We start from the raw sequence: 21,288 nt of genomic DNA, 5'->3' as shown, positions 1-21,288 counted from the left end.
ACTGCTAAAGAAAGCAATGTGCAGGGTCACATTTCAGCAATTCATTCAGCTTCTCTAGGCCGAGAATCTCATCCATATTGCTGTACATTAATTGGCCTTTCCTTATATTTCTCTCACTGTAAACTTTTATGAAACGTCTACATAAGAGTAAAATATTAGCAGCTATACCCCTTTCCTGTGTGAGTGATGTTCCAGCGGTCTCGGCACTGGCTCTATCCAGGCACGTGATCCCAGAGGCAGCTTTACTCTCTCTTTCCTTGGATAGAACAGACATCTAGAAGACCTCAGAGTTGCGGCTGCTCTAACTCCCTCCAGACATCAGTTACATATGAAGGAGGGGAAAGTGAAGAAGCCACTGATTATGTCATGTGATCTCAGCAGCCAATGTAACATGAGCCCTGGGAGAGCCAATGCGAACACTGCTGGAACGGCACACACATCGGAGGGGATTATAGCTGCTATTAGTTTACTTGGGAGAACTGAGTAGTGGACAACCCCTATAACATAGGGCTCCCTCCATATATTACTAGCCTTGTAATGAAAGTTTAAAATGCACTAACGGAATAGGGCTGCGGCATCTTATATAATGCTTGGGTGTCAATTAAAATTAGCACCTGTCCTATCAGCTCGCAGGGTGAAGAATTCTCAATTTTTTGTGCTGATAAAAGGACTAAGAGAAATCACATTTACATTCTGAATCATCACCTCTTAACCATACTGTGGAATATGTAATATTTAATCACTATTTATACAAATACCAGCTCTCCCTCAATTCCATAGGTTCAAGGCAAAATTTTAAGTTAAATAATAAATGAATATAGGACGTAATAAAGTACAAAAACAAAAGTTTGATAAGCTCACATCTAGTAATGATTGGTAACAAGTTTGAAAATGGGTTATCCTACGCCTCTCTGATCCACATGATCTGATGTCAGTCATTGGGGAACTCTACTGTAAATGATCAGGAGAACAACCTGTCAAAAATGGAGACTTTGTTTATTAAAACCAAACTTTATTAATACAAAACATGACCAGTCATGATTGACAGAAACTAAAAACAGAAAAAAACATGATTTTTATGAAAGTACTTCAATATCCTATCTACTTATGCAGAATAATGAATCTGGATCTAAAAATATCAGACAGGCATTGGTACAAAAAATTCCAAGCCAGTGAAGGGATTTTAAATATAGGGATAGCCTAGGAAACAATTAACAAACTAATGCGTAAACAACCAATAAAGTGCTTAGTGAATATTAAAGGAATGAATTTAAAGGGCCACTGTCACCCCCTCCAGCCGTTATAAACAAAAAGAGCCACCTTGTGCAGCAGTAATGCTGCATTCTAACAAGATGGCTCTTTTAGTTTTTGCTGCATGTATTCCCAAAATAAAGTGTTTTATTACTTCTCCAAAGTACCTGTCTTTCGCCAGGGAGGCAGGTCCTCACCCCCCTGCTTGAAACGCCACACTGACGTCACTCAAATATTCAGGGGCTCCGGGCGCCGCCCCCTCCGCGCTGTTTTCGCTTGAAATCCGGCGCCTGCGCTGTGCACTACTGTGTGGGGCAGGCGCAGTGAACTCTGGCACGTCTGACGTCACAGGCAGACTTACAGACTGCGCGTGTGCGGACAGTGCGGCCACCCACCTTGGGAATCCCAGCCCCGCAGTGTGTTATGCATTATGCACAGTGCGGGGCTGGGATTTATAGGCAGGGTGGCCGCACAGGCGCAGTCTGCAAGCCTGGCTGTGACGTCAGACGGCCAGAGCTCACTGCGCCTGCCCCACACAGTAGTACACAGCGCAGGCGCCGGATTTCAAGCGAAAACAGCGCGGAGGGGGTGGCGCCCGGAGCCCCTGAATATTTGAGTGACGGCAGTGTGGCGTTTCAGGCAGGGGGGTGAGGATCTGCCTCCCTGGCGAAAGACAGGTATTTTGGAGAATAAAACGCTTTATTTTGGGAATAAATGCACCAAAAACTAAAAGAGCCACCTTGTTAGAATGCAGCATTACTGCTGCACAAGGTGGCTCTTTTTGTTTATAACGGCTGGAGGGGGCGACAGTGGCCCTTTAATAACATCTAGTGATAAATTAAAGAATCACAAGCTCAGGCCATGTGTTTGATTCGGATACCAAAAAGTTAAATGGGGCACAATCGTCACTCAGTATGTGAAGACGAACTTTTCCACCATATTCTTGAAATGCTGCCTACTGCTAATATGGACCGTAGCAGATGTCGTGGCATGCTGAGTTTTTCCACATTTTGGCCAGGCTAAGCATTCCTTCTAAGGTGGTGTCAATGCCCCAGCTGCATTGGCGAATTCCTTCTCCTCGGCCTTATGCTTCCACTGAGCACCCACTGTCAGATGGGAACACCATCAGTAGTGCGTCTACCAGCGTACTCTTGTATTCCCACATTTTCTGATCCTGATCCAGGAGGATGGTACGTTGTCATTGTAGAGGGAATCAAGCAGGGTGACCACCAAGTAATTAGCACTTGTAACAATCCAGGCAATTCGGCAGTCATGTATTGGCTCATGCGTGCCAGGCTGCCCAGAGACAACGACAAGCTGTCCTCGGTGGGAGGTATATCGTCTGTGTCCTCTGTATCCCCTAGCCATGCTCCAATGATGCCTGCGAGCTGCTTTGAGTGCCACCCTGCTGTGAACACTGCTCCTAATCTTCATCCTCCAAAACTGTTCCCGACTGGACAGTTGTGTACCTGGCTGCTGTTGGTACAGGGACCCACCTTATGAGCCATGTGTACACGACAAGCCTGATAATGATGTGAATGGTTCCTGTTCTTCCTCCTATTCCACCACTTGATCCATCATCGACTGAAGTGTTTTTACAAGGAGGCATAGAAGTGGGATAGTAATGCTGCTGCTGATGACATCAGCGCTGGCCATGTTGGTGCAGTACTTGAAGCAACGCAACACTGCACATATGTTCTGCGTGTAGGCCCACTCATTGGTTGTGAAGTGTTCTGCAGAGCGATTCATGCATGCGTGTTGCAGCTGAAACTCCATTATTGCCTGCTGCTACTCACAGTCTCTCGAGCATATCCAAGTAGGAGATCCACCCTGTTGGTACGTCGCATATGAGACATGAAAGCAGAAGTGAAACTGCAGTGTGCACAGGTGAGCAGCAGCAGAGTGAGAACTCAGTGCACACAGACAGCCTGCACTTTCTGCATCAACTCTGACATATCAGCGTAATTTTCAAGGAAGCTCTGGACCACCAAATTCAGCATATGCGTCAGGCAAGGGATGTGCATCAAATTGGCTAGGCCTAAAGCTGCTACTCGATTTTGCCCATTATCGCACACCACCATGCCAGGTTTGAGGTACAGCGGCACCAACCACTCATTGGTCTGTTGTTTGATCCACGTCCATAGCTCCTGTGCGGTGTGGGATCTTTCCCTCAAACAGATGAATTTCAGAACAGCCTGCTGTTGTTTTCTCCTGGCTGTGAAGTTTGTGGTGCAGGTGTTTTTAAGAATCTTCGGCTCTCTATAATTTCCAGTCTCAGCTTTTTCTCATATCACAGAATCGTTCTTGTAGAGGTTCTCTGTGTACATTTTCCATCTTTCCTTGATCTGTTCTGGCTCACTTAGTTTTTTACAGTTGTTGTCTTTCAACATGCCCACTCTTGGTTGAAACTTTTGACGAATGTCTTTGATCTTTAGGTCTTCCTGGTTTTGCTTCTCAGAAGCTCACTTTTTATCTCATTTTTAATGATCATTTACTGCCCTAAAGTATTTAATGTTCTTGTGGAAACTATAACATTTATTGACAAAATGTAAATTTAAAAATACAACAAAACGTCTACTTTCTTATGTGCGTTTTTTGATGTTTAGCAAGATTTGTTTTCTGAGTAAAACATTTCCCACAATTTGAACATGAAAATGGTTTCTGTCCTGTGTGAGTTTTCTGATGTGTAACAAGATTTCCTTTCAGATTAAAACCTTTCCCACAACTTGAGCATGAATATGGCTTCTCCCCTGTGTGAATTCTCTGATGTCTACCAAGCTGTGATCTTCTGTTAAAACATTTCCCACATTCTGAACAACAATGAGGTTTCTCCCCTGTGTGAATCATCTGATGTGAAACAAGATTTGACTTGTTCATAAAACATTTCCCACATTCTGAACAAGGAAATGGCTTCTCTCCTGTGTGAGTTCTCTGATGAGTAACAAGATATGATTTTTGTATAAAACATTTCCCACATTCTGAACATGAATATGGTGTCTTCCCTGTGTGAATTCTCTGATGTCTAACAAGCTGTTGTTTCCGAGTAAAATATTTCCCACATTCTGAACATGAATATGGCTTCTCTCCACTGTGAGTTCTCTGATGAATAACAAGATATGATTGTGTAAAACATTTCCCACATACTGAACATGAAAATGGCTTCTCCCCAGTATGAATTATCTGATGATTTATAAGTTGGCATTTTTTAACAAAACATTTCCCACATTCTGAACATGAAAATGGCTTCTCACCTGTATGAATTCTCAGATGTGAAAAAAGATTTCCTTTCTGATTAAAACATTTCCCACATTCTGAACATGAAAATGGCTTCTCCCCTGTGTGAATTCTTTGATGTATTACAAGTCTTGATTTAGTATTGTAACATTTCCCACATTCTAAACATGAAAATGGTTTGTCCTCTATGTGAGCTACTTCATGTGTAACAGCCCTTTTGGTTTGCATACTTGTCTTTGTTGAAGCAGAAAAAAAAACATGTTGAAAAGAATCAGATGACAGATCTTTTTTTATAAGTTCTTGAGCTGTATCTGGTATGATACCAAGATTATCTGCTGCAAAATCAGAAAATATCAGACATCCCTCAGAAGTCCCCGTACAGTCACCTGCTAAGAATAAAAAAAAAAGTTTATTTTTCAATAGAATTATATTACCATTTATATTACTACTGTATATAATTTATAGCATTTACATGCAAACTGTGATACAATTCAATTATAGACAGACTAAGACAATAGACCACAAAAGAGGGACTGAGATCAGTGTTAGGCCAGGTTATGTCCTCTCAAATTTTCACTTCTCTATTATAGCCATAATCTCTGTAGATTCATGTTTCACTGTATCTGTCATGAATAAATTCCAGTTACATGTTCAGTGGAAACTCATAAATGGGATCTGTAGTCAGTCAGTATTAGGTGATTACATGTCATACATTCTCTGACAGGTCCAAGCACTATAGCACAGAGCAAAGAACATTGGAGGAGGTTGGTCACATACACAAGTCATGGCTTTGGAGGAAAAATAAGGTTTTGTATATCTTTTTATTGATGTAACTAAACAGTGGATACAAAAAAATGAGAACAAGTCCTTCATATTCTTATATATGTCATGCAAGCCAATAAAAATATTGGCTGAATATAGGAGCACCAAGCGATCTGAAAAAGGATTTGCAACATTTTCCTTTGCAAGCATAGTTACCAGTCCCTAGCTCTTTTGTTATCAAATAAATTTTAATTAATTTTATAACAGTTACACATATACAAATATCATTCTCAACCAAGGTGTTTAAACCCCTCCCCTCCCTTGAAAACCTTCCCCCCTTAACATTTGTTATTCAGAATACCATATCATAGATATACGTCCATACAAAAGTAAGTCAGGATTGTCAAAACCAGTCAAGTCGAAAGGAACACAGCTGATTGGCATTTGTAAATGCAATGTCTAATGATTCCATAGCAACTAATACACATCTAACAAGATCCTATCGAGGCTGATCGCTGGTTACCGCCAAGCCAGGGACCCCATCATTTATCAAAATATTTACTTCTATTTTTCCAATTATATGAGGGACTCTACTTGATTAATAAACTCTCTGCCTGTCGGGGGAGTTGCAGAAATCCAGTTTTTAGATATCGGTTTTCTAGCCATGTATATTAAATCGAGTTATGGCAAGTTTCCCAGTTTCAACAGTACACAGTTCATCTACATATCCCAGTATGCAAGTGAGTGGATTACTAGTCACCACGCACCCATAGATTGATTCTATATGGCCCAAAACTGCTCCCCAATATGAGTGCAGATGCGGGCATGACCATAACATGCGCAATATTCCTGCTTAATGTTGGGCACACCTCGGGCATCCAGAATCATTAACAAGACCTATTTTAAACATCATTTCAGGTGATCTGTATACTCTGTGAATGACATAGAGCTGTGAGAGTCATTTGGCTCACTAAGGCTGCTTTCACACATCAGGTTTTTTGTTCCAGGCGAATTCCGGCTCTTCCGACAAAAAACGGAATAGAAAACCGGAGAAGACGGATCCGGCATTTCCCCCATTGAATATTATTGGTGCCGGATGGCGCCTGATAGCCCAGCGTTCCTTCCGGTTTGATGCCGGATCCGGCGTCAAGTCGATTCCGGCGTCTGGAAAAAACGTGTACTGTAACGTTTTTTGTCTCCGGCGAAAAAGCCGGAAAGGCCGGATCCGGTCTTTCCGGCTTTTTACAACAATGCATGTCTATGGATGCCGGAAAGCGCCGGATCCGGAAAAAATCGGATCCGGCGGCCGTATCCAGCTTTTTACACTGAGCATGCTCAAAAAACTTTGATCAGCCCCCTGGACTATATATAAAGCAGGGCCATGAGGCCTTCAGCCATTTCCAGCCCAAAAGCAGAAGAGCCAACACCCTGCCAAGACGGAAGGAGCCAGAGAGCCTGCCACAGAGCTGAGAGCCTGCCACAGAGCTGAGAGCCTGCCACAGAGCTGAGAGCCTGCCACAGAGCCGGGAGCCTTCCACAGAGCCGGGAGCCGATTCCACAGAGCTGAGAGCCTGCCACAGAGCCGGGAGCCGAGAGCCTGCCACAGAGCTGAGAGCCTGCCACAGAGCCGGGAGCCTTCCACAGAGCCGGGAGCCGATTCCACAGAGCTGAGAGCCTGCCACAGAGCCGAGAGCCTGCCACAGAGCTGAGAGCCTGCCACAGAGCTGAGAGCCTGCCACAGAGCCGGGAGCCTGCCACAGACCGAGAGCCTGCCACAGAGCTGAGAGCCTGCCACAGAGCTGAGAGCCTGCCACAGAGCCGGGAGCCGAGAGCCTGCCACAGAGCCGAGAGCCTGCCACAGAGCTGAGAGCCTGCCACAGAGCCGGGAGCTGAGAGCCTGCCACAGAGCTGAGAGCCTGCCACAGAGCCGGGAGCCTTCCACAGAGCCGGGAGCCGATTCCACAGAGCTGAGAGCCTGCCACAGAGCCGGTAGCCGAGAGCCTGCCACAGAGCTGAGAGCCTGCCACAGAGCTGAGAGCCTGCCACAGAGCCGGGAGCCGAGAGCCTGCCACAGAGCCGAGAGCCTGCCACAGAGCTGAGAGCCTGCCACAGAGCCGGGAGCTGAGAGCCTGCCACAGAGCTGAGAGCCTGCCACAGAGCTGAGAGCCTGCCACAGAGCCGGGAGCCTTCCACAGAGTCGGGAGCCGATTCCACAGAGCTGAGAGCCTGCCACAGAGCCGGGAGCCGAGAGCCTGCCACAGAGCTGAGAGCCTGCCACAGAGCTGAGAGCCTGCCACAGAGCCGGGAGCCGAGAGCCTGCCACAGAGCCGAGAGCCTGCCACAGAGCCGGGAGCTGAGAGCCTGCCACAGAGCCGGGAGCCGAGAGCCTGCCACAGAGCTGAGAGCCTGCCACAGAGCCGGGAGCCGAGATCCTGCCACAGAGCCGGGAGCTGAGAGCCTGCCACAGAGCCGGGAGCCTGCCACAGAGCTGAGAGCCTGCCACAGAGCCGGGAGCCGAGAGCCTGCCACAGAGCTGAGAGCCTGCCACAGAGCTGAGAGCCTGCCACAGAGCCGAGAGCCTGCCACAGAGCCGGGAGCCTGCCACAGAGCCGAGAGACTTCCACAGAGCTGAGAGCCATGTCTCCGGGGAGGCCTCCTCCTCCTCGCCGTCCACGCACAGAGGTTAGTATGAACCAAAGGTGTGTGTGTGTGTGTGTGTATCATCTATTCTTTTATGTTTCATCGTAGGAAGCTGATGAGGCTGAGTCCCCCGGAGAAGAGGTGGTCCCCGAAGATGAGGGAAGGGGTGGAGAAACCCACGGAGAGGGCTCACAATTGGTATGTATCTGTGATGTATTGCGGAAACACACCCTACACTACACACAAAACATAACACTAGATGCTTACAACAAAATACATAGAAACTGATACTTTCAAACCACACACAACACATACAATACATATATATCACATGGCAAACAACACATAGAATGGCTACCAACAACCCCATAATTTTTTATTTTTGTATTCTAGAGTTCTGAATCTGGTGCCCAAGCAATAGGTCCTTCCAGTGGCTCCCGGGGTCGTCGGCGACATTCACGTGGCAGCCGTCGTCATGTAGGTTTTTTGTTATTTTTTGGGTGCAGGTTAGCAATGTTTCAAATTTGGTGTTAATTTTTTCCCCCTTTTCAAACAGGTTTCACAGCGTGCTCCAGATTCGGACGGTGAGGAGGTCGGCCTTGATATTGACCTCCTCATCGATCTTGTCAGAGACAGGGAGCCGTTGTGGAATATGGGTGACCGCCGCCATGCTGATCTCTCAGTGACCCGTCGACTCTGGGAGCAAATCTGCTGTGAACTGATTCCGAGGTGGGAGGACCTAGATGTTCAGGCCCAGATTCAAGAACGTAAGTATCCTCAGTTCAGTTTTGGTGATGCATTCTAAAATGCTGTTTCTAACCAAGTTGTCTTTCTCCTATTTTAACAGGTGAGCGGATTGTGAAAAGGTGGCGGTCGATCAGGGATCGCTTTAAGAAGGAGTTCAATAAAGAGATGCAGGCCCGGAGTGGATGTGGAGGACGCAGGAGCACGTACAAATACGCAAGGGCCCTGTCGTTCCTCAGGTCAATGATGGTCACCCGAAGGTAAATATTACCCACCACATGCACTAATGTTTTACATGTCTAACCTCTTTTGCTCTTTCAGCCAGGGCCATGCAATGACAGTATATTAATTGTTTGTTTCTCTCTTTTTCCACAGTACCGTTGGGAGCACTCTGGAGCCTGCAGCACAATTGAACACTTCTGGGGCGATCCCTCAAGAGGCCGCCACCGAGGGACACTTTGACAGTGAGGAACCCTCTGCACCTTCCCACTCTGCACCTTCCCACTCTGCACCTTCCCACTCTGCATTTTCCCACTCTGCACCTTCCCACTCTACCGATCCCTCTTTCCCATCCACGAGCACTGGAGCATCCTGGCCGGTTCCATTGCATGTAGCTGCTGGTGAGAACATAGCGTTTCCTGTACCCCACCCTTCTGCTGCAGCCACCTCTAGTACACCTGTAGCATCGGGGCGGTTTCGCCAGAGGGGTCAGATACATAGTTATGCTCCCGAGTTCTTGCACCTGAACGCATCGTTCCAGAACTGTCTGAAAGTTTTGTCCGAGCAAATGGCTGCAGGATTCAATTTCATAAATAAAAGTATGCTCGAGATGCATACACTTCTGGTAACGATGCGTTCAGAGGCAAAACAGTCCCCGAACAACACTTTTTTTCAGTCGGTGCTTGAGCAAATGGAGACGCTATCTACTTCTCAGCAGATGCAAGTAATGGAATCCTGCCAGTCTACTCTAGCGCTAATTGCCTCTAGAGCAGATAGTTCTTCCAACCATCCTCCAACTTGCCCCCCTTCCTCCACTGTCCACCACTACAGCCAGTACCATCCTCCTGACCCGTATCGCCAAACAGACATTGCCCCATCACGCCCAACTCGCCATCATCCACATCGTGCCCCGTCCCACCAGCCACACCACCAGCCCCGTGCCCCTTCCCACCATCCACACTATCAGCATCCCTCCCGTGCCACTTCACACCCATATGATGATCCAGACCCATACAACTTCCCATCTACTTCATCCTCACCTCCTCTCCCTGCCCACTTCCAACAGACTGTATCACCCTCTTCCCAAACATCTTCTACACACATCACTCATTCTGCCACCCAGTCCTCCCAAAACATTTCGTACACCCCTCCACCCTACCAAATTTCTAACCCCAATCCCACTTTCTTGTCCACCCGCTCAATAGCTTTCTCCACTCCTTCACCCCTAACCGGTGAACATTCTCCACCACCATCACATTCCTCTCTCCACACTCCCACTGTCGAAGTGTCCCTATCAGACAGTGCCTCCGATAGTATCTCCACCCCGACGTATGAAAACATTTAGTACCCCATTTTTTTGTGTGTTACATTGTTAATAAAAGTTTTTGGTTGAAAAATCTCTTGTATTTATTCATTAGGAACAAATAACACTTTTGTAAAAAAAAGGTTTATTGGTAACAGTAGAACTTTGGGTATGCACATCTTGATTTAAAAATAAACTCAAACAGGTACCCAACATGGTTAAAAGGTAAACCAAAACAGGTACGCAACATGAGGGTAAAAACCAAACTGGTATACAACATGGGTAAGGTAAAAACAACAGGTACGCAACATGGGTAAAGTTTAAAGTTATTACTAGGTATACACAAAGTGTTTAAACTATATCATCCTGCCAGTGTATTCTTCCTTGGGGTGAAATAAAATATTCTGCAAAGTGATCCCGTATTCTGGACACTGTGGCAGAACTTCTGTATGTATGGATGCTGTAATCCATCAAGGTGGTTTCGGCAGAGTGGTCCTCAATGGAAAGCTGTTCCTTGGATATAACATAATTGTGTAGGACAACACACGCTTTCACCACCTCATCCACAGTGTTTGTGTTTAAGTTTATGGATGTCAAGAGAACTCTCCATTTGGCAGTTAGGATCCCAAACGCACACTCCACCATTCTCCTTGCACGTGTGAGTCTGTAGTTGAAAATTTTTTTGGTATTGGTTAAACCACGGCTGGAGTAGGGTTTCAAAAGATGCTCTGAAAGCTGAAAAGCTTCATCCCCAACACATACAAATGGCATTGGTGGATCGGAAGTTTGAGGCAGTGGTCTTGGGGGGGGAAATTGAAAGGTTTTTCCATATAAATGCCGCCCCATAGAAGACAGTTTGAAAACTTGCAAATCATTAGAACGACCATACGCCCCAATGTCCACCGCTACAAATTTGTAATCCGCATCGGCGATGGCCATCAGCACGATGGAAAAGTACTTCTTGTAGTTGAAATACTGAGATCCAGAACCAGCCGGTTTCACGATACGGATGTGTTTCCCGTCCACCGCACCCAAGCAATTGGGAAACTGGCACACTTCCAGGAATCTGTCAGCTACTTCCAACCATCTGTCAGCTACTTCCAACCATGTCTGCATTGTGGGATGTGGAATGTATTCTTCATGCAAACAGTCCCACAGTGCACGGCAAGTGTGCCTCACTATTCCTGATATTGTGGAAATGCCCAGTCTGAATTGAAAATGTAGGGAAGACAGGGATTCACCGGTTGCTAGGAATCTGTGAAGAAAAGGAAGGAAGAAATTACTACAAATTCAAAATATCAAATAAAGAGTCCACAACAAAAGTTGATGCAAAAAGAATGCTTACCGAAGAGTCACCATCAGACGCTCAGCTGGGGTAATGGAGAATCGGCAATAGGTATCACTCCTTCTTATCAGATGTTGAAACCGCTCCACCAATATATCAAAGTTCTCCGCTTTCATCCGAACATAGCAGAAAAACTTTTCAGGGTCACCTCGAAGCTCCATATACAACGTTGAAAAGACTCCCCGGGTCATTCTCTGTGCCGTGATGGGGTGCATCCACAAACGGCGTCGTCGCAGACGCATGACACGCTGTCTCTCTTCCTCTTTCTCAATCACAATAGCTTTTAATCGATTCGCCTCTGTGATGAAATCCACGTTGTTCTGCAGAATCTTTGCAATAATGCCCTCCATCTTGCTCTGTAGCTTGCTCCTCTCCAACCCGTCACAGATGTTAAGAACACTGTATATATAGTTTTCAGCCGGCCAATCACCTTAGCCTTTCAGGGGGCGTTTTTTAAAGCCGGATCCGTAAAAAACCGGAAAGAAAAACGGACGAAACGGATGCGACCGGACGAGCCGGATCAGGTTTTTTGCCGGATCCGGACAACGGATCCGGCTAAAAAACCGGATCCGGCTCGTCCGGTTGCATCCGGTTTCTTTAAAAAAAAAACGGATCCGGTGATGCGGCGCGACGCCGCATCCGGCATCCGGCAAAAAACCTGATGTGTGAAAGCAGCCTAAGCGAAAGACTGGGTATGTATTCCAGCACCGAAGCCCACTCATCATCTATAATAACACCAATATCTGTCTCCCATTTCCTTTTAACCAACAGAGAGAATTTATTAAAGACAAAGTGAAGGTCAGTATCGACACTGGATATTACCCCCTTTGTGGCTCCCTCTGAGCAAATAGTGTCAAATACCACATCACTCTGAGTTTTAACACCCTAGTTCTTTTGTAGATCACTTGGCCTTACACTTGTGCTTGAAAGTTTATGAATTCTCCACAACGTTTCTGCATAAATTTGACCTATATTACATCTGATTTGCAGTAAAATAGTTGAATTCCAGCTCCAGTTTAAAAAAATGATCATTTATTGAAAAAAATCAACTAAAATATATAATCCATAAGGAGTTGACTGGGGTGATATGGATACAAAATTAACAGACATGCTGTAACCCATTATGTATGTGTTACTGATTTTTTTCAATTAAGGATCATTATTTTAACTGCTGAAGATTGAATTGTCACGAGTGTATCACACCAACCTGGGAGATCTGCAGCTAGAAGAATACTGCGTATTCTGAAATTGCATTTCTTCCATTTAGCCAGTGTGTTTGGATCCCATATTAAATGAATTATGTTTCCTTTGGTGCTGAAGAGGTTAATGACCCTTTCTATGCTGATTAGAAACAGGCAGCTCCATTTCAGCTGCTTCTGATCTGGTCATTAACGCTTCCTATAAAACCTGACCAGACCTTCTCTGTCCTGCGGTTAAAGCTTTGCTTCCTTGCTCGTAGGTGACGCTTTGCTGAATAGAAGTTCATTGTTGCTATTGCAGATTAGTCTTCCTGTGCTATGTGCTAAAGCTAAGTAGTTGAAGTTGAGTGTTCCTTAGGTTGCTGTTGTACGTGTGTAGCGTCGGACTAGAGCACCTTGGACCCAACAGAGAAAATCAATCTTGGAGCCCACTATCTAGCTACATAGAAATAAATACAAGACCATCAATTGTGTGGTAAAACACGCTATGGCTGGTTTCACATTTGCGTTTTTTGCAGCAGCGTTTGTACCACATATAAACGCATGCGTCGTGTTTTCCTATATTTAACATTAAAAACGCATGCTTTTTTTTGTTCGCGTTTGACGACGCATGCGTCTTTTCGTCACTTGCGGCTTGGCGTGGAAATGCAACATGTAGTAATTTCTAGAGGCGTCTATTTGCCGCCAGGAAACGCATGCGTTCGATTGTGCAAGGTTTGGGTAAAAAAACGAATTGCTGTCTATGTGAACGCATGCGTTTTTAAGCACATGCGTTTGGTTGCGTTTTTGAACACATGCGTTTCAATAGAGAAAAGCAAGTCTAGACACTGATAAGCCACCCCCCACCATCAAGGTGATAAAGGGATCCAAACCCTAACCCCTAACCCTAGCCCTAACCCTAAGCCACCATCAAGGTGATAAAGGGATCCAAACCCTAACCCTAACCCAAACCCTAGCCCTAACCCTAATGGGAAAATGGAAATAAATAAATTTTTTTTAACTTTTCCCTAACTAAAGAGTTGATGAAGGGGGTTCGATTTCTATTTATAGGGGGGTTTCTAGTGGATTTTTATGATTGGCAGCTGTCACACACTAACAGATGCTTTTTTATTCCAAAAAATATTTTTTGCGTTACCACATTTTGAGAGCTACAATTTTTCCATATTTTGGTCCACAGAGTCATGTGAGGTCTGTTTTTTTGTGGGACGAGTTGACATTTTTATTGGTAACATTTTCGGGCACGTGACATTTTTGATCGCTTTTTATTCCGATTTTTGTGAAGCAGAATAAACAAAAACCAGCTATTCATTAATTTCTTTTGGGGGGGCCATTTATACCGTTCCGCGTTTCGTCATAATACACGCCCTCTGTAGTCCCATTGGCGGTGTCTGGATCTTGATTTTTCTCTTGTGAAATTTCTCATCATGCGTACCAAAAGCGCAAACGCAGGAAAAAACGCATGTAAACGCGTACAAACGCGGCGTTTTTTTAACCGCATGCGACAACGCATGCGTCTAAAAAACGCAGTGTTTGTACGCGTTTACGTGCGTTGTTTTCACCACTTGCGGATGCGTTTTAAATGCTGCGGATTTAAACGCAAATGTGAAACTAGCCTAATATCAGAGTATAATATAAGGTAGTACACATCTTAATTATGTAGCAGGTGTTGGGGTAACCCCTTCATAGAATATAATGTAGCCCCCTCATAGAATTTAAATTAGCCCCCCTCATAGAATATAATGTAGCCTCCATCATGGAATATAATGCAGCCCCCCTCATAGGGAATAATACAGCATCCCACAAAATATAATGCAACCCCCTCATAAGGTATAATGCAGCCTCCCCATAGAATATAATGTAGCACCCTCATATAGCATAATGCAGCCCCCTCATATAGTATAATGCAGCCCCTCCACAGAATATAATGTAGCCCCTTCAGAGTATAATGCAACCCCTCATAAGACAGCCCCCCATAGAATATAAAAAAAACCAACCTAACTAAAAATATATACGGAATCCTAGAAAAACTCAAAAAGACCTAAAGCAAACAAGGATACCTAAAATATAACTTTTATTAATTTACACTAAAAAATGCTCTTTTCATAAACTATAAAATATAATAAAGACAACATATAATTATGTACCTGTAGGGTCCTAGGGAGTACCTGCACTGAGTCCTACCTGGCAGTGGAGGTTGGCACCCTAAGTTACTGCGGTAGGTGCCCCCACTCAACGTCGACTTACCCTAGGGAATCCCTAGAAAACCCTAAATAAGGAACCCTAGGAAAAACCCTAGAAAATCCCTATGGGAAAAATCCTGCCTGGCAGTGGGGGTAGGCACCCTAATGTGAAGCGGTAGGTGCCCCCACTCCGCGTCGACTGACCCTAGAAACCCTAAAGACTCCCTAAATAGGGATAGAATAAAGAAAATGTCCCAATAGAATATACTATGGGCATAATGCAGCTTCCCTCATATAGTATGATGTAGCCCCCTGAGAGAATGCAGCCCCCCGCAAAATCATAATGTAGCCCCCTCATAGGGTATAATGCAGCCCCCCTCCCCCACCATCATTGCTCTCCCCCTCCACCCCCCATCATTGTACTCATCATCACCTCCATTATTGCCTTCTCACCCACCACCTCCATCATTGCCTTCTCACCCACCACCTCCATCATTGCCTCCTCCCCCACCACCATTGTTCTTTCCACCACTACCATCTTTGTCCTTTACACCACAACCATCATTGCTTTCTCCCCCACCACCCCCATCATTGCCCATTCCAACACTTCCATCATTGCCTCCCCCACCACCATCATCATTGTCCTTTCCACCACAACCATCATTGCCTTCTCCCCCACCACCCCATCATTGTCCATTCCACCACCTCCATCATTGCCTCCCCCACCACCATCATTGCCTTCTCCCCCACATCATTGCCAATCTCCAATATCTCCAACACACACACACACACACAACACCACTATCACATACAGCACCACACACAGACAGCACCGCACCACGCGCTCACTCACACATACACACAAAGCACCGCACCACATACACACACAGCTGCAAACATGCAGGCAGAGACACACACACAGCACCCACTCACCTCACCTCTCCGCCCGTTCCCAGCAGCCACAACACATCCCAGCAGCTTCCTCTCTGAAACAGCTGTGCTGAATGATTTTGTCATCCAGCTGTGCTTAGTCAGCTATTAAAGTGAAATAATATTCATTCCTCTCCATGCCTATGGGGGAGTGGGGAAGCATGAATATTCATTTCTCTTTAGCAGCGGGGACAGGCTCCTGTCTCCAGCTGCTGCTCTCTGGCACCGGGAGGGCCCCCCTTGAGTTAGGGGCCCCATAGCAGCTGGCTGTGTCGCTATTAGCGACACGCCACTGGCTGGGGGGCCCCTGGAGCAATGGGGGCCCTAGGCAGCTGCTGGCCAATATGCCAGCAGGTGTCAGTGCCTGGGCCACTGGAGAATCCTCCGGTTCTCCGGTGGGCCAGTACGACCCTGTATGTGTGTGTTTATCACCTCTTCCCATTTAGTTTATTCCTCCCAGTCCCTATCCTTCTCCCTATTGTTGGTTAGTGTTTTAGTATGATAGAAGTTTTTTGTTATCCCTGTTTTGCATTTGTATCTGGTTTACCTGACATTTCTGTCCCAAGCCTCATGGGGTGGGTGAGGGAACAGATAAGGGTTTTTACAGGAGCATAGTAAGGTCGGAGACTCGGACCTCTGGACCCTTAAAAGTATCCCCGGGCACAGGGGTAGTTAGGGTCCCAGCTCCAGTGACAATATGAGGCACTTCTTCCTTCCTTCTTTTCCTCACAGCATGGCAGGAATTCACCAATTTTCCTGGATATTTCTATGTCTGGTCAGGACGAACATTCCGCACTTCCACTATATTGAACCATAAAAGGTGAGCTGGCATCCCTGCTAATTTTTGATTTGTAATTTCTTACTTTATTGCCTTGCTCATATCAATGAACATTTCATTTTAAATCTGGACTAATTTTAAATCATCATTATATTCTACATTCAAAGGTTCATTATTTTAATTCCGACATATATTATGTTCAAACTCGCAAAAGACAGATAGCAAAAAGCCACAGGTTTTTTCAAATTCATCTGAGTTGGTACATACTCAGAATTCCATGATCGAAATTTTTTAGAAAACTAGAAAATAAAAGATGATCGATGAAACCAAAATATGGTGGGATCAAAAAAAGTCTACAAACTCATATAAAGATATGATTCCAAGATAAGAAAATTCGATACCGGCGAGAGATAAGTGGGAGAGGGATCTGGGTCCAAGGGAGAACGAGACTTGGGAGTCGGTGCTAGAATGGGTCTCACGACTGTCACTGAGTGAACCGTATAGGCTGTCACAGCTTTATGTAATACACAGGGTCTATAGGTCTCCGAAAGTGTTATATAAGGCAGGTTTGCGTGATGATTCTGAGTGCCCGAGGTGTAAATCTACAGATGCTGATATTTTTCATATGATGTGGACGTGTTCGAGACTGGCTGCTTTTTGGTTGGTAGTTTTGAGTCGTTTGGAAGGTGCGTATGGATGCACGGTGCCAAGGGATCCAGTGGTGTGCTTGTTGGGGGTGCGTGGATGAGATTGGAGTGGATAACAACCTGAAGATGGCTATTGCCAGATTGCTGTATATGGCCCGGAAGGTGATAGCGCGAAATTGGATCAGAGAAGAACCGCCTTCAAGAAGAGAATTCCTCCAGTATGTGAAGCAAGGTCTGGCACTGGAAAAGGGGTTTTATAAGAAAAGAGGGAAAATTGAAATGTTCAATAAATTATGGGCTCCGTGGATTGCCATGGGTTAGCGGTTTTATAGAAATTGAGTGAATTAAAGTCCCAAATTAATGATAATGTGACATGTGGTCTACAATCTTGACTGAGGGATTAGTCATTCTATAGTTTTAACCCCTTCATGACCCAGCCTATTTTGACCTTAAAGACCTTGCCGTTTTTTGCAATTCTGACCAGTGTCCCTTTATGAGGTAATAACTCAGGAACGCTTCAACGGATCCTAGCGGTTCTGAGATTGTTTTTTCGTGACATATTGGGCTTCATGTTAGTGGTAAATTTAGGTCAATAAATTCTGCGTTTATTTGTGATAAAAACAGAAATTTGGCGAAAATTTTGAAAATTTCGCAATTTTCACATTTTTAATTTTTATTCTGTTAAACCAGAGAGTTATGTGACACAAAATAGTTAATAAATAACATTTCCCACATGTATACTTTACATCAGCACAATTTTGGAAACAAAATTTTTTTTTGCTAGGAAGTTATAAGGGTTAAAATTTGACCAGCGATTTCTCATTTTTACAACGAAATTTACAAAACCATTTTTTTTAGGGACCACCTCACATTTGAAGTCGGTTTGAGGGGTCTATATGGCTGAAAATACCCAAAAGTGACACCATTCTAAAAACTGCACCCCTCAAGGTACTCAAAACCACATTCAAGAAGTTTATTAACCCTTCAGGTGCTTCACAGCAGCAGAAGCAACATGGAAGGAAAAAATGAACATTTAACTTTTTAGTCACAAAAATTATCTTTTAGCAACAATTTTTTTATTTTCCCAATGGTAAAAGGAGAAACTGAACCACGAAAGTTGTTGTCCAATTTGTCCTGAGTACGCTGATACCTCATATGTGGGGGTAAACCACTGTTTGGGCGCACGGCAGGGCTTGGAAGGGAAGGAGCGCCATTTGACTTTTTGAATCAAAAATTGGCTCCACTCTTTAGCGGACACCATGTCACGTTTGGAGAGCCCCCGTGTGCCTAAAAATTGGAGCTCCCCCACAAGTGACCCCATTTTGGAAACTAGACGCCCCAAGGAACTAATCTAGATGCATAGTGAGCACTTTGAACCCCCAGGTGCTTCACAAATTGATCCGTAAAAATGAAAAAGTACTTTTTTTTCACAAACAAATTCTTTTAGCCTCAATTTTTTCATTTTCACATGGGCAACAGGATAAAATGGATCCTAAGATTTGTTGGGCAATTTCTCCTGAGTACATTGATACCTCATATGTGGGGGTAAACCACTGTTTGGGCACATGGTAAGGCTCGGAAGGGAAGGAGCGCCATTTGACTTTTTGAATGAAAAATTATCTCCATCGTTAGCGGACACCATGTCGCGTTTGGAGAGCTCCTGTGTGCCTAAGCATTGGCGCTCCCCCACAAGTGACCCCATTTTGGAAACTAGACCCCCCAAGGAACTTATTTAGATGCCTAGTGAGCACTTTAAACCCTCAGGTGCTTCACAAATTGATCTGTAAAAATGAAAAAGTACTTTTTTTTCACAAAAAAATTATTTTCGCCTCAATTTTTTCATTTTCACATGGGCAATAGGATAAAATGGATCATAAAATTTGTTGGGCAATTTCTCCCGAGTACGCCGATACCTCATATGTGGGGGTAAACCACTGTTTGGGCACTCGGCAGGGCTCGGAAGGGAAGGCGCGCCATTTGACTTTTTGAATGGAAAATTAGCTCCAATTGCTAGCGGACACCATGTCGCGTTTGGAGAGCCCCTGTGTGCCTAAACATTGGAGCTCCCCCACAAGTGACCCCATTTTGGAAACTAGACTCCCCAAGGAACTTATCTAGATGCATATTGAGCACTTTAAACCCCCAGGTGCTTCACAGAAGTTTATAACGCAGAGCCATGAAAATAAAAAATAATTTTTCTTTCCTCAAAAATGATTTTTTAGCCTGGAATTTCCTATTTTGCCAAGGGTAATAGGAGAAATTGGACCCCAAATGTTGTTGTCCAGTTTGTCCTGAGTACGCTGATACCCCATATGTGGGGGTAAACCACTGTTTGGGCGCACGGCAGGGCTCGGAAGGGAAGGCACGCCATTTGGCTTTTTAAATGGAAAATTAGCTCCAATCATTAGCGGACACCATGTCACGTTTGGAGAGTCCCTGTGTGCCTAAACATTGGAGATCCCCCAGAAATGACCCCATTTTGGAAACTAGTCCACCAAAGGAACTAATCTAGATGTGTGGTGAGGACTTTGAACCCCCAAGTGCTTCACAGAAGTTTATAACGCAGAGCCATGAAAATAAAAAATAAAAATTATTTTCTCAAAAATGATCTTTTAGCCTGCAATTTTTTATTTTCCCAAGGGTATCAGGAGAAATTTGACCCCAAAAGTTGTTGTCCAGTTTCTCCTGAGTACGCTGATACCCCATATGTGGGGGTAAACCACTGTTTGGGCACATGCCGGGGCTCGGAAGTGAAGTAGTGACGTTTTGAAATGCAGACTTTGATGGAATGCTCTGTGGGCGTCACGTTGCGTTTGCAGAGCCCCTGATGTGGCTAAACAGTAGAAACCCCCCACAAGTGACCCCATTTTGGAAACTAGACCCCGAAAGGAACTTATCTAGATGTGTGGTGAGCACTTTGAACCCCCAAGTGCTTCATAGAAGTTTATAATGCAGAGCCGTGAAAATAATAAATACGTTTTCTTTCCTCAAAAATAATTATTTAGCCCAGAATTTTTTTAATTTTCCCAAGGGTAACAGGAGAAATTTGACCCCAATATTTGTTGTCCAGTTTCTCCTGAGTATGGTGATACCCCATATGTGGGGGTAAACTACTGTTTGGGCACATGTCGGGGCTCGGAATTGAAGTAGTGACGTTTTGAAATGCAGACTTTGATGGAATGCTCTGCGGGCGTCACGTTGCGTTTGCAGAGCCCCTGATGTGGCTAAACAGTAGAAACACCCCACAAGTGACCCCATTTTGGAAACTAGACTCCGAAAGGAACTTATCTAGATGTGTGGTGAGCACTTTGAACCCCCAAGTGCTTCATAGAAGTTTATAATGCAGAGCCGTGAAAATAATAAATACGTTTTCTTTCCTCAAAAATAATTATTTAGCCCAGAATTTTTTATTTTCCCAAGGGTTACAGGAGAAATTGGACCCCAAAAGTTGTTGTCCAGTTTGTCCTGAGTACGCTGATACCCCATGTGTGGGGGTAAACCACTGTTTGGGCACACGTCGGGGCTCAGAAGGGAAGTAGTGACTTTTGAAATGCAGACTTTGATGGAATGGTCTGCGGGCATCACATTGCGTTTGCAGAGCCCCTGGTGTGCCTAAACAGTAGAAACCCCCCACAAGTGACCCATTTTAGAAACTAGACCCCCCAGGGAACTTATCTAGATATGTGGTGAGCACTTTGAACCCCCAAGTGCTTCACAGACGTTTACAACGCAGAGCCGTGAAAATAAAAAATCATTTTTCTTTCCTCAAAAATGATGTTTTAGCAAGCATTTTATTATTTTCACAAGGGTAACAGGAGAATTTGGACCCCAGTAATTGTTGCGCAGTTTGTCCTGAGTATGCTGGTACCCCATATGTGGGGGTAAACCACTGTTTGGGCACATGTCGGGGCTCGGAAGTGAGGGAGCACCATTTGACTTTTTGAATACAAGATTGGCTGGAATCAATGGTGGCGCCATGTTGCGTTTGGAGACCCCTGATGTGCCTAAACAGTGGTAACCCCTCAATTCTACCTCCAACACTAGCCCCAACACACC

The 21,288-nt window shown here is 44.9% G+C and overlaps 1 protein-coding gene and 1 pseudogene across 1 annotated transcript; one reads left to right on the top strand and one right to left on the bottom strand.

Annotated features, from left to right (window-relative positions):
- LOC138666650 (zinc finger protein 665-like) overlaps positions 1 to 21,288 on the bottom strand; it is a 106,227-nt pseudogene that overhangs the window by 59,567 nt on the left and 25,372 nt on the right.
- On the top strand, positions 7,806 to 10,247 carry LOC138667029 (melanoma-associated antigen C1-like). Its single transcript, XM_069755277.1, has 5 exons — positions 7,806 to 7,929; positions 7,996 to 8,085; positions 8,281 to 8,654; positions 8,735 to 8,891; positions 9,007 to 10,247. The coding sequence occupies exons 3-5, from the start codon at positions 8,540 to 8,542 to the stop codon at positions 10,193 to 10,195; spliced, it is 1,461 nt and encodes a 486-aa protein (XP_069611378.1). The 5' UTR covers positions 7,806 to 7,929; positions 7,996 to 8,085; positions 8,281 to 8,539; the 3' UTR covers positions 10,196 to 10,247.

The sequence above is a fragment of the Ranitomeya imitator genome, chromosome 2 (assembly GCF_032444005.1).
Source record: "Ranitomeya imitator isolate aRanImi1 chromosome 2, aRanImi1.pri, whole genome shotgun sequence".
In the NCBI taxonomy this organism is placed as follows: Eukaryota; Metazoa; Chordata; class Amphibia; order Anura; family Dendrobatidae; genus Ranitomeya; species Ranitomeya imitator.
This window is presented reverse-complemented; position numbering and strand designations above follow the sequence as displayed.

Excerpts from the sequence above, each read along its gene's own strand:
- LOC138667029 (XM_069755277.1), top strand. The coding sequence starts at position 8,540 with ATGGGTGACCGCCGCCATGCTGATCTCTCAGTGACCCGTCGACTCTGG. Across the intron at positions 8,655-8,734 it reads TCAGGCCCAGATTCAAGAAC|GTGAGCGGATTGTGAAAAGG; the intron begins GTAAGTATCCTC and ends CTATTTTAACAG. Across the intron at positions 8,892-9,006 it reads TCAATGATGGTCACCCGAAG|TACCGTTGGGAGCACTCTGG; the intron begins GTAAATATTACC and ends CTTTTTCCACAG.